This window comes from Rhinoderma darwinii, chromosome 11 (assembly GCF_050947455.1).
Source record: "Rhinoderma darwinii isolate aRhiDar2 chromosome 11, aRhiDar2.hap1, whole genome shotgun sequence".
Lineage (NCBI taxonomy): Eukaryota > Metazoa > Chordata > Amphibia > Anura > Rhinodermatidae > Rhinoderma > Rhinoderma darwinii.
In genome coordinates, this window is record NC_134697.1 from 2,877,892 (window position 1) to 2,893,160 (window position 15,269).

The 15,269-nt window shown below is 43.2% G+C and overlaps 1 protein-coding gene across 1 annotated transcript in view; it reads right to left on the bottom strand.

Moving 5' to 3' along the window:
• Nucleotides 1-15,269, bottom strand: part of ATRNL1 (attractin like 1) — a gene marked incomplete at its 5' end in the record, with an annotated part of 491,004 nt that overhangs the window by 410,421 nt on the left and 65,314 nt on the right. Inside the window, 2 exons of the mRNA XM_075842684.1 lie at nucleotides 1,088-1,276; nucleotides 9,964-10,177. Coding sequence (XP_075698799.1) covers nucleotides 1,088-1,276; nucleotides 9,964-10,177 — 403 coding nt within the window. The remainder of the gene's footprint in view (nucleotides 1-1,087; nucleotides 1,277-9,963; nucleotides 10,178-15,269) is intronic.

Here is a 15,269-nt window from a genome sequence, read left to right on the forward strand (position 1 = left end):
CATAAAGCCCTGTTACACCAAGGGGTCCCAGGTAAACCAGGCCCCCCAGAACATCTCACCCTGACCCGGCCTGAAGAAAATGTCACCCAGCGCGGCCTCACAAAAGCCGAAATCAAGAAGACAATAGACAAAGGCCAAGAGGAATATATCAGTGACTGGAGGAACGACATAAAGACATCCCAGAAACTGACAATATACCGGAGTCTACAGCGGGAATATAAACTGGCGCCATATCTGGAGAAACTGCCAAACCCCAGAGACAGACAGATCCTGAGCCGCTACAGACTGAGCGCCCACAACCTGCTCATCGAATCCGGGCGCCACAGACAGACCTACAAGCCCAGGGAGAGCCGACTGTGCCAACAGTGCGACCAGGAGGCCGTGGAGGATGAGGCCCACTTCCTGCTACACTGCTCCAAATACTCAGCAGTAAGGGACACTCACTTCAGGAGACTCTCTGATCTCTTACCGGACTTCAGCTCCATGGAAGAGGAAGAGAAACTCTACATCCTGCTGGGTGAAGAGGAAACCACAGTGGGCACAGCGGCACAATATGTCACTGCATGCCATAAACTGAGAGAGACATGATATGCCATGGACTCGTATAACCCCGACCCTAGATGTGTCCCTATCCCCAAGCCCTCAGTCCCTATCCCTCATTCCCTTACTTCTTACTTGCTTTGGCAATGCTAATATGTATTTGGTCCTGCCAATAAAGCTTCTTTGAATTGAATTGATAGATAGATAGATATGAGATAGATAGATAGATAGATATGAGATAGATAGATAGATATGAGATAGATATGAGATAGATAGATAGATAGATAGATAGATAGATAGATAGATAGATAGATAGATAGATAGATAGATAGATAGATAGATAGATAGATAGATAGATAGATAGATAGATATGAGATAGATAGATAGATAGATAGATATGAGATAGATAGATAGATAGATAGATAGATAGATAGATAGATAGATAGATAGATAGATAGATAGATAGATATGAGATAGATAGATAGATAGATAGATAGATAGATAGATAGATAGATAGATAGATAGATAGATAGATAGATATACTTACAGATGCAGGTGTTTGTCTGCCACTCCAGGCACTGTCCATACGGGAAGGAGATGATGTAGGCGTTGGAGTCCACACATCGCTTGGTGTTGCTGCACCACATACACTCCATGCCGTTACTGGTGCAGTTGGAACACGAGGTGCGCAGGGAACAGGGCACTTTACACGGCCGGGCGTTCTGGTTGGGACTGACTGCGGAGATAAGAGGAGAGGGGGTCAGATAGCGCAGCCCCCGCCATACAGAGCACACAATACAAGTCTCTGGATATAGAACCACTGAAAGCCTCATCCTTTCCCATCTGCACCACTGCAACCTCCTGCCTTCTGGTTTAGATGCCTCTAAATATTTCGTTCCCAGATGATACATTGTGACGCTCTGGATGTGAAGAACGACTGTTCCCATTCACTGACAGCAAATAAAGTTCTTGTAAATAGTAAGAAACTGAAACACAAAGTCTACTAGAACTTTTATTATATAATGATGAATCTTTATTTACTGGAGCGACCCTTTGTGTCAGTTCACACAGAGTTTTTTCACTGCGGATTTTGATGCGAAAACAACGTCAGATCAGTGCCAAAAAAACGGTCCAAATTGCTTAAACTTTCAATGGGAGGCCGAGGCGTTGCTTTTCCAGGGCGTCTTTCGGCCAATTAAGGTTTGCGCCTCTGACCTCTCACTGAAAGCAGTAGGAAGCACAAAAATCCGGCGGCACTCGTTTCTGAGCGTTTTTTGCGGCGTTCTTTGCCCGTGGTCCTTGCATTAGATTCAATGGCCGTGGGCAACAAACGCAGCGAAAAACACTGGGAAAAAAAAGAGTTAAATCAACGCTGGCAGATCTTTTCTTGTTTGATCTTGTCAGCCCGGTGAAGTCCGCTCACATACGCAGGAGCAGCGCACAGTCAGAAATGAATGAATGTAGCAAATACTGAGAGTGAAACAATGTAGCAGATTTGTGGACATGGCGGTGTAGCCTCCTGCAGATGGTGTCCCCCGTAATAAGTGAAGACCCCCCAGGCCTAACCGTTAACCCCCCAACACAATTATGGTTGAGCGAGCAGCAGAACTCCAGCCGGATAATTCACTTATGTTCATACGCATTAGAGCGACATTATTATATCACAGCGCAGCGGGGGAGGGGTGACCTTCAGACGCGCTCCTTCATTAGCTAATGGCTCCATGAGAGCGGCGTGTGATCTCTGGAAGTCACGGCGCAGTCACTCTCCATAGATATCAGGTCACCCGCTGAATTATTATTATTAATATGCTGATCCTCCAAATTAATTATAAAAAAAACTGCACCAAAAAATTCACGTCATGAAAATCCACCAAAACTCCTGAGCGGTCCGGCAAACGAGGGGTGCTCACACTGCGGGGGGGATCTAAATAATACAGTAATAAAGTCTGATCATCTGGCCGGGGACCATCGAAGTACCGGAGAATGGAAATACTCAAATATTACACAATGCAGAAACATGTAGAGTATATACTTACCCTATGGACACTGACACCTCTACACTGCCGCCCATGGTATATAGAGCCCGGGGTGACATCTCCATAGACACTGACACCTCTACAGTGCCGCCCATGGTATATAGACCCCGGGGTGACACCTCCATAGACACTGACACCTCTACACTGCCGCCCATGGTATATAGAGCCCGGGGTGACACCTCCATAGACACTGACACCTCTACACTGCTGCCCATGATATATAGAGCCCGGGGTGACACCTCTACACTGCCGCCCATGGTATATAGAGCCCGGGGTGACATCTCCATAGACACTGACACCTCTACACTGCCGCCCATGGTATATAGAGCCCGGGGTGACATCTCCATAGACACTGACACGTCTACACTGCCGCCCATGGTATATAGACCCCGGGGTGACATCTCCATAGACACTGACACCTCTACACTGCCGCCCATGGTATATAGAGCCCGGGGTGACATCTCCATAGACACTGACACCTCTACACTGCCGCCCATGGTATATAGAGCCCGGGGTGACATCTCCATAGACACTGACACCTCTACAGTGCCACCCATGGTATATAGACCCCGGGGTGACATCTCCAAAGACACTGACACCTCTACACTGCCGCCCATGGTATATAGACCCCGGGGTGACATCTCCATAGACACTGACACCTCTACACTGCCGCCCATGGTATATAGAGCCCGGGGTGACATCTCCATAGACACTGACACCTCTACACTGCCGCCCATGGTATATAGAGCCCGGGGTGACATCTCCATAGACACTGACACCTCTACAGTGCCACCCATGGTATATAGACCCCGGGGTGACATCTCCAAAGACACTGACACCTCTACACTGCCGCCCATGGTATATAGACCCCGGGGTGACATCTCCATAGACACTGACACCTCTACACTGCCGCCCATGGTATATAGAGCCCGGGGTGACATCTCCATAGACACTGACACGTCTACACTGCCGCCCATGGTATATAGAGACCGGGGTGACATCTCCATAGACACCTCTACACTGCCGCCCATGGTATATAGAGACCGGGGTGACATCTCCATAGACACTGACACCTCTACACTGCTGCCCATGGTATATAGACCCCGGGGTGACACCTCTACACTGCTGCCCATGGTATATAGAGCCCGGGGTGACATCTTCATAGACACTGACACCTCTACACTGCTGCCCATGATATATAGAGCCCGGGGTGACATCTCCATAGACACTGACACCTCTACACTGCCGCCCATGGTATATAGAGCCCGGGGTGACATCTCCATAGACACTGACACCTCTACACTGCTGCCCATGGTATATAGACCCCGGGGTGACATCCCCATAGACACTGACACCTCTACACTGCCGCCCATGGTATATAGAGCCCGGGGTGACATCTCCATAGACACTGACACCTCTACACTGCTGCCCATGGTATATAGACCCCGGGGTGACATCCCCATAGACACTGACACCTCTACACTGCCGCCCATGGTATATAGAGCCCGGGGTGACATCTCCATAGACACTGACACCTCTACACTGCCGCCCATGGTATATAGAGCCCGGGGTGACATCCCCATGCTGTGATGCTCAAGGGCGTATGTATAAAAGTTCCACACCTATGGGGCCCTTGGAGAAAGGAGGAGAAGCCTGGATAGACCCAAACTTTTTCTACAGGGTGGTGAGAACCTATGCAGGACTTTGCATCGTTAGTAACCAGGGGGTGGGGAATTGGCCTAATGGATTGACGGGCTGACAAACACCAGACCCTTCTGTCTTGTAAAACCTGGCACCATCTTTGCTCTGGCACCCCCTCTATTTTATGTACACTACAGCCGTTGTTATATAGGTCTATGTAAGAGCAGACATTGGTGCTGAGACATCCAACGTCCAGTGCCAGAATATCATCTCCCCAGAGTCTGGGGCAAATCCAGCCTTTTTTTTGAGCCTAGACTAGTGGAAGTCTGGAGCATTGGGTGCCGGATTATAAAGATAAAACAATGATAAAATGATGACAAGGGGATGATGAGACGATACAATGTTGATAAGATGACAAGACGTTGATAGGATTATGATAAGATTATGTTAAAACAATGATACGACGTTGATATTATGGTAAGATGATAAAATTATGATAAGACAATGACAAGATGATGATAAGATAAGAATAAGGCAATGAAAAGATGATAAGATAATGATAGGATGATAAGACGTTGATATGACAACACGATAAGACAATAAAAAGAGGATGATGAAACGATACACTGTTGATAAGATAATAAAACAATAAGATATTGAAATTATGTTAATGATAAAATAACGTTAAGATGTTGATAAAATGATGATACGACATTGATATGATAAGAGGATAAAAAAAGATGATAACATGTTGAAAAGATGAATTATAGGACGATGATAAGACGATGATAAGATTTTGATGATAAGACGATAAGAGGAAGACAAGATATTGAGGATAATACGACAATGATAAGATAAGATGATGATGATAGGAGGATGATACGACTAGAAGACGATGAGAAGACGATGGGAAGACGATGGGAAGACGATGAGAAGACGATGGGAAGACGATGAGAAGACGATGAGAAGACGATGGGAAGACGATGGGAAGACGATGGGAAGACGATGAGAAGACGATGATACGACTATAAGACGATGGGAAGACGATGGGAAGACAATGGGAAGACGATGGGAAGACGATGGGAAGACGATGGGAAGACGATGAGAAGACGATGAGAAGACGATGAGAAGACGATGAGAAGACGATGGGAAGACGATGGGAAGACGATGAGAAGACGATGAGAAGAGGATGGGAAGATATTGATAATAAGACAATGATAAGATAAGATGATGATAGGAGGATGATACGACTATAAGACGATGAGAAGACGATGGGAAGACGATGAGAAGACCATGAGAAGACGATGATACGACTATAAGACGATGGGAAGACAATGGGAAGACAATGGGAAGATGATGGGAAGACGATGGGAAGACGATGGGAAGACGATGAGAAGACGATGAGAAGACGATGAGAAGACGATGAGAAGACGATGGGAAGACGATGGGAAGACGATGAGAAGATGATGAGAAGAGGATGGGAAGATATTGATAATAAGACAATGATAAGATAAGATGATGATAGGAGGATGATACGACTATAAGACGATGGGAAGACAATGAGAAGACGATGGAAAGACGATGAGAAGACGATGATACGACTATAAGACGATGGGAAGACGATGAGAAGACGATGGGAAGACGATGGGAAGAAGATGGGAAGACGATGGGAAGACGATGGGAAGACGATGGGAAGACGATGAGAAGACGATGAGAAGAGGATGGGAAGATATTGATAATAAGACAATGATAAGATAAGATGATGATAGGAGGATGATACGACTATAAGACGATGGGAAGATGATGAGAAGACGATGGGAAGACGATGAGAAGACGATGATACGACTATAAGACGATGGGAAGACGATGGGAAGACGATGGGAAGACGATGGGAAGAAGATGGGAAGACGATGGGAAGACGATGATACGACTATAAGACGATGGGAATACAATGGGAAGACGATGGGAAGACGATGAGAAGACGATGAGAAGACGATGGGAAGAAGATGAGAAGACGATGGGAAGACGATGAGAAGACGATGAGAAGACGATGATACGACTATAAGACGATGGGAAGACGATGAGAAGACGATGGGAAGACGATGGGAAGACGATGGGAAGAAGATGGGAAGACGATGGGAAGACGATGGGAAGACGATGGGAAGACGATGGGAAGACGATGAGAAGACGATGGGAAGACGATGAGAAGAGGATGGGAATACGATGGGAAGATATTGATAATAAGACAATGATAAGATGATGATAAGACGATGAGAAGACGATGGGAAGATATTGATAATAAGACAATGATAAGACGATGAGAAGACGATGAGAAGACGATGAGAAGACGATGAGAAGACGATGATACGACTATAAGACGATGGGAATACAATGGGAAGACGATGGGAAGACGATGGGAAGACGATGAGAAGACGATGGGAAGACGATGGGAAGACGATGGGAAGAAGATGAGAAGAAGATGAGAAGACGATGGGAAGACGATGGGAAGACGATAGGAAGACGATGAGAAGACGATGGGAAGACGATGGGAAGACGATGGGAAGACGATGGGAAGACGATGGGAAGACGATGATAAGACGATGGGAAGACGATGGGAAGACGATGATAAGACGATGGGAAGAAGATGAGAAGACGATGGGAAGAAGATGAGAAGACGATGGGAAGACGATGGGAAGAAGATGGGAAGACGATGAGAAGACGATGGGAATACGATGGGAAGATATTGATAATAAGACAATGATAAGATGATGATAAGACGATGATAAGACGACGATAAGACGACGATAAGACGACGATAAGACGACGATAAGACGACGAGAAGACGATGATAAGACGATGATAGGAGCCCCCACATTGAGGATCTTCTCCTGTATCTCCTGTAGATTTATTAGGACAGAAGCTGAATTTTCTATCTTTATCTGATCTTTACATCGTGGCTGCGGAGCAGACCCCAGCATGGTGGATCGACGCATTACTTTCTTCTTTCTTGCACAATTTCTGAGGTTCTGAGGTGTCTCTGTTCTTCTGTTCTCCCCCTCCCCCACACACACGTGACCCGGTGAATTTTTTCCACAGAATAAAACCATATTTCAGGATTCGCTGAGACGATTCCGGGAATGAACCAGGGTCACATTTAGGGCTAAACTTTCCTGTATCTTGAGTTCTGAGGACTGGTCCGGGCCGCGCATCCTCCAGCGCTGCCTCCATCTGTGATCACAAAGGCGCAACGGAGTCTAAAATAGCAGAGTTTCCTTTTTTTTTTCTTTTAGAAGCAGCTAAAAAGTTATCTCCAAGAGCCGAGCGTGTAATGGACTTGTAGCAGATTTAATAATGCCCTGAGGGACCCGCACATAACAAAAGGTGAGTGACCCCGGAGGAGGCGGTACACAGAAAAAGGGACAAAAAGGCAATCTATAGCGAGGCAGGAAGAAGCGACAGACATAATGCCCAACCGTTCACCGCAGCGCTCATTATACAAACAGCGCTAAAACTGCTAGAACATCCAGCTCTCCGGAGCCCACCACTCTAATACTAGTACTAGGGGAGGGGTGCATACCGGCAGTAAAAGACGGAGAGTGAGACAGACACTGCAGGGTTAATATCCAGAGAAAACCTTCTAGTTTTCTTTAAAGAATTTTTAAACTTTGTATCTAAAAAAGTTCTACAAATTGTATTATTACTGTCATAAACTGAGACAGCTTAAAACTAAGCCAGGCATGTATGCACACAGCGACCAGCAGAATAGTGAGTTTAGCTCTGGAGTATAATACAGGATGTAACTCAAGATCAGTACAGGATAAGTAATGTAATGTATGTACACAGTGACTCCACCAGCAGAATAGTGAGTGCAGCTCTGGAGTATAATACAGGATGTAACTCAGGATCAGTACAGGATAAGTACTGTAATGTATGTACACAGTGACTCCACCAGCAGAATAGTGAGCGAAGCTCTGGAGTATAATACAGGATATAACTCAGGATCAGTACAGGATAAGTAATGTAATGTATGTACACAGTGACTCCACCAGCAGAATAGTGAGTGCAGCTCTGGAGTATAATACAGGATGTAACTCAGGATCAGTACAGGATAAGTAATGTAATGTATGTACACAGTGACTCCACCAGCAGAATAGTAAGTGCAGCTCTGGAGTATAATACTGCATGTAACTCAGGATCAGTACAGGATAAGTAATGTAATGTATGTACACAGTGACTCTTCCAGCAGAATAGTGAGTGCAGCTCTGGAGTATAATACAGGATGTAACTCAGGATCAGTACAGGATAAGTAATGTAATGTATGTACACAGTGACTCCACCAGCAGAATAGTAAGTGCAGCTCTGGAGTATAATACTGGATGTAACTCAGGATCAGTACAGGATAAGTAATGTAATGTATGTACACAGTGACTCTTCCAGCAGAATAGTGAGTGCAGCTCTGGAGTATAATACAGGATATAACTCAGGATCAGTACAGGATAAGTAATGTAATGTATGTACACAGGGACTCCACCAGCAGAATAGTGAGTGCAGCTCTGGAATATAATACAGGATATAACTCAGGATCAGTACAGGATAAGTAATGTATGTACACAGTGACTCCACCAGCAGAATAGTGAGTGCAGCTCTGGAGTATAATACAGGATATAACTCAGGATCAGTACAGGATAAGTAATGTAATGTATGTACACCGTGACTCCACCAGCAGAATAGTGAGTGCAGCTCTGGAATATAATACAGGATGTAACTCAGGATCAGTACAGGATAAGTAATGTAATGTATGTATACAGTGACTCCACCAGCAGAATAGTGAGTGCAGCTCTGGTGTATAATACAGGATATAACTCAGGATCAGTACAGGATAAGTAATGTAATGTATGTACACAGTGACTCCACCAGCAGAATAGTGAGTACAGCTCTGGAGTATAATACAGGATATAACTCAGGATCAGTACAGGATAAGTAATGTATGTACACAGTGACTCCACCAGCAGAATAGTGAGTGCAGCTCTGGAGTATAATACAGGATGTAACTAAGGATCAGTACAGGATGAGTAATGTAATGTATGTACACAGTGACTCCACCAGCAGAATAGTGAGTGCAGCTCTGGAGTATAATACAGGAAAAGTAATGTAATGTATGTGCACAGTAACTCCACCAGCAGAATAGTGAGCGCAGCTCTGGAGTATAATACAGGATATAACTCAGGATCAGTACAGGATAAGTAATGTATGTACACAATGACTCCACCAGCAGAATAGTGAGTGCAGCTCTGGAGTATAATACAGGATAAGTAATGTAGGGTATGTACAGTGACTCAGCGGTTTATGTTGATTATTATATTACAGATTACTTATATGAGGGTCAGATGAGTTGGGATTGTATTTCCAGGGATTTGGACACTCACTATCTTCGCATAACATCTACTATAAAATCTTTACACTTGTTATTTCTGAATCCCCGGTTTTATTGGTTATACAGGTTCTGATTCAGCAGTTGCTCCACTGACATCTGAGAAAGGTGGAGTCGATCTACATTACCCAGCATGCACCACAGTCGGACAGATCACAGGTCATTATGAAAGTCTAGTTATATTCAGTGTGTGCCATCAATGCTCACTAGTATTATTTATAGGCTTTGGATACATGTAATGGTTTATGGGGTTGTCTTTATACATATATATTAGTGATCTGCTGTGGCCACCCACTGTGGACGTATCACACCTACCCACTGGCTTCTCACACACCAGGCCGTCCGTCATGGCAGTGCATGGGTTGGCCTTCAGTCCTGCCACCTCCGCTCTCTCCAGGTAGGCACAAAATCCAGAGTCACTGGGCTCTCCAGGAAGCCACTGCAGGGTGGTGTTAGTGAACGGGCACATATCCTCCCAGCCCCAGTAGGAAACATTAATCTTCCGTAATCCCACCCAAGGGGAGAGTTTCTGTAGACAAGAAGAAAAGGGTGAAATGTTAAGACAACAATGAGACATGTGACACCAGATAACATTTATATTATACAGCAGTGACATCACCGCTCTCCAGATATATTATACAGCAGTGACATCACCGCTCTCCAGATATATTATATTATATAGTAGTGACATCACCGCTCTCCAGATATATTATATTATACAGCAGTGACATCACCGCTCTCCAGATATATTATACAGCAGTGACATCACCGCTCTCCAGATATAAGTTAAATTATACAGCAGTGACATCACCGCTCTCCAGATACCAGTTATATTATACAGCAGTGACATCACTGCTCTCCAGATATCAGTTATATTATACAGCAGTGACATCACCGCTCTCCAGATATAAGTTATATTATACAGCAGTGACATCACCACTCTCCAGATATCAGTTATATTATACAGCAGTGACATCACTGCTCTCCAGATATCAGTTATATTATACAGCAGTGACATCACCGCTCTCCAGATATAAGTTATATTATACAGCAGTGACATCACCACTCTCCAGATATCAGTTATATTATACAGCAGTGACATCACCACTCTCCAGATATCAGTTATATTATACAGCAGTGACATCACCACTCTCCAGATATCAGTTATATTATACAGCAGTGACATCACCGCTCTCCAGATATCAGTTATATTATACAGCAGTGACATCACCACTCTCCAGATATCAGTTATATTATACAGCAGTGGCATCACCGCTCTCCAGATATCAGTTATATTATACAGCAGTGACATCACCGCTCTCCAGATATCAGTTATATTATACAGCAGTGACATCACCGCTCTCCAGATATAAGTTATATTATACAGCAGTGACATCACCGCTCTCCAGATATCAGTTATATTATACAGCAGTGACATCACCGCTCTCCAGATATATTATATTATACAGCAGTGACATCACCACTCTCCAGATATATTACACAGCAGTGACATCACCACTCTCCAGAGATCAGTTATATTATACAGCAGTGACATCACCGCTCTCCAGATATAAGTTATATTATAGAGTAGTGACATCACCGCTCTCCAGATATCAGTTATATTATACAGCAGTGACATCACCGCTCTCCAAATATATTATATTATACAGCAGTGACATCACCACTCTCCAGATATATTATACAGCAGTGACATCACTGCTCTCCAGATATCAGTTATATTATACAGCAGTGACATCACCGCTCTCCAGATATAAGTTATATTATACAGCAGTGACATCACTGCTCTCCAGATATAAGTTATATTATACAGCAGTGACATCACCGCTCTCCAGATATAAGTTATATTATACAGAAGTGACATCACCGCTCTCCAGATATAAGTTATATTATACAGCAGTGACATCACCGCTCTCCAGATATCAGTTATATTATACAGCAGTGACATCACCGCTCTCCAGATATATTATATTATACAGCAGTGACATCACCACACTCCAGATATATTATACAGCAGTGACATCACTGCTCTCCAGATATCAGTTATATTATACAGCAGTGACATCTCCGCTCTCCAGATATCAGTTATATTATACAGCAGTGACATCACCGCTCTCCAGATATCAGTTATATTATACAGCAGTGACATCACCGCTCTCCAGATATATTATATTATACAGCAGTGACATCACCACTCTCCAGATATATTACACAGCAGTGACATCACCACTCTCCAGAGATCAGTTATATTATACAGCAGTGACATCACCGCTCTCCAGATATATTATATTATACAGTAGTGACATCACCTCCCTCCAGATATATTATATTATACAGTAGTGACATCACCGCTCTCCAGATATATTATATTATACAGTAGTGACATCACCTCCCTCCAGATATATTATATTATACAGCAGTGACATCACCGCTCTCCAGATATAAGTTATATTATACAGCAGTGACATCACCGCTCTCCAGATATATTATATTATACAGCAGTGACATCACCGCTCTCCAGATATATTATACAGCAGTGACATCACCGCTCTCCAGATATATTATATTATACAGCAGTGACATCACCGCTCTCCAGATATATTATACAGCAGTGACATCACCGCTCTCCAGATATCAGTTATATTATACAGCAGTGACATCACCGCTCTCCAGATATATTATACAGCAGTGACATCACCGCTCTCCAGATATAAGTTATATTATACAGAAGTGACATCACCGCTCTCCAGATATCAGTTATATTATACAGCAGTGACATCACCGCTCTCCAGATATATTATATTATACAGCAGTGACATCACCGCTCTCCAGATATATTATATTATACAGCAGTGACATCACCGCTCTCCAGATATCAGTTATATTATACAGTAGTGACATCACCGCTCTCCAGATATCAGTTATATTATACAGCAGTGACATCACCGCTCTCCAGATATCAGTTATTTTATACAGCAGTGACATCACCGCTCTCCAGATATCAGTTATATTATACAGCAGTGACATCACCGCTCTCCAGATATATGTTATATTATACAGCAGTGACATCACTGCTCTCCAGATATAAGTTATATTACACAGTAGTGACATCACCGCTCTCCAGATATATGTTATATTATACAGCAGTGACATCACCGCTCTCCAGATATCAGTTATATTATACAGCAGTGACATCACCGCTCTCCAGATATCAGTTATATTATACAGCAGTGACATCACCGCTCTCCAGATATATTATATTATACAGCAGTGACATCACCGCTCTCCAGATATCAGTTATATTATACAGCAGTGACATCACCGCTCTCCAGATATAAGTTATATTATACAGCAGTGACATCACCGCTCTCCAGATATAAGTTATATTATACAGCAGTGACATCACCGCTCTCCAGATATAAGTTATATTATACAGCAGTGACATCACCGCTCTCCAGATATAAGTTATATTATACAGCAGTGACATCACCGCTCTCCAGATATAAGTTATATTATACAGCAGTGACATCACCGCTCTCCAGATATAAGTTATATTATACAGCAGTGACATCACCGCTCTCCAGATATCAGTTATATTATACAGCAGTGACATCACCGCTCTCCAGATACCAGTTATATTATACAGCAGTGACATCACCGCTCTCCAGATATATTATATTATACAGTAGTGACATCACCGCTCTCCAGAGATCAGTTATATTATACAGCAGTGACATCACCGCTCTCCAGATATCAGTTATATTATACAGCAGTGACATCACCGCTCTCCAGATATCAGTTATATTATACAGCAGTGACATCACCGCTCTCCAGATATAAGTTATATTATACAGCAGTGACATCACCGCTCTCCAGATATAAGTTATATTATACAGCAGTGACATCACCGCTCTCCAGATATAAGTTATATTATACAGCAGTGACATCACCGCTCTCCAGATATAAGTTATATTATACAGCAGTGACATCACCGCTCTCCAGATATAAGTTATATTATACAGCAGTGACATCACCCCTCTCCAGATATCAGTTATATTATACAGCAGTGACATCACCGCTCTCCAGATACCAGTTATATTATACAGCAGTGACATCACCGCTCTCCAGATATATTATATTATACAGCAGTGACATCACCGCTCTCCAGAGATCAGTTATATTATACAGCAGTGACATCACCGCTCTCCAGATATCAGTTATATTATACAGCAGTGACATCACCGCTCTCCAGATATAAGTTATATTATACAGCAGTGACATCACCGCTCTCCAGATATAAGTTATATTATACAGCAGTGACATCACCGCTCTCCAGATATAAGTTATATTATACAGCAGTGACATCACCGCTCTCCAGATATAAGTTATATTATACAGCAGTGACATCACCGCTCTCCAGATATCAGTTATATTATACAGCAGTGACATCACCGCTCTCCAGATATATTATATTATACAGCAGTGACATCACCACTCTCCAGATATATTATACAGCAGTGACATCACTGCTCTCCAGATATCAGTTATATTATACAGCAGTGACATCTCCGCTCTCCAGATATCAGTTATATTATACAGCAGTGACATCACCGCTCTCCAGATATCAGTTATATTATACAGCAGTGACATCACCACTCTCCAGATATATTATACAGCAGTGACATCACTGCTCTCCAGATATCAGTTATATTATACAGCAGTGACATCTCCGCTCTCCAGATATCAGTTATATTATACAGCAGTGACATCACCGCTCTCCAGATATCAGTTATATTATACAGCAGTGACATCTCCGCTCTCCAGATATCAGTTATATTATACAGCAGTGACATCACCGCTCCCCAGATATCAGTTATATTATACAGCAGTGACATCACTGCTCTCCAGATATATTATATTATACAGCAGTGACATCACCACTCTCCAGATATATTACACAGCAGTGACATCACCACTCTCCAGAGATCAGTTATATTATACAGCAGTGACATCACCGCTCTCCAGATATATTATACAGCAGTGACATCACCGCTCTCCAGATATCAGTTATATTATAAAGCAGTGACATCACCGCTCTCCAGATATCAGTTATATTATACAGCAGTGACATCACTGCTCTCCAGATATATTATATTATACAGCAGTGACATCACCACTCTCCAGATATATTACACAGCAGTGACATCACCACTCTCCAGAGATCAGTTATATTATACAGCAGTGACATCACCGCTCTTCAGATATCAGTTATATTATACAGCAGTGACATCACCGCTCTCCAGATATCAGTTATATTATACAGCAGTGACATCACCGCTCTCCAGATATCAGTTATATTATACAGCAGTGACATCACCGCTCTCCAGATATATTATATTATACAGCAGTGACATCACCACTCTCCAGATATATTATACAGCAGTGACATCACTGCTCTCCAGATATCAGTTATATTATACAGCAGTGACATCACCGCTCTCCAGATATAAGTTATATTATACAGCAGTGACATCACTGCTCTCCAGATATAAGTTATATTATACAGCAGTGACATCACCGCTCTCCAGATATAAGTTATATTA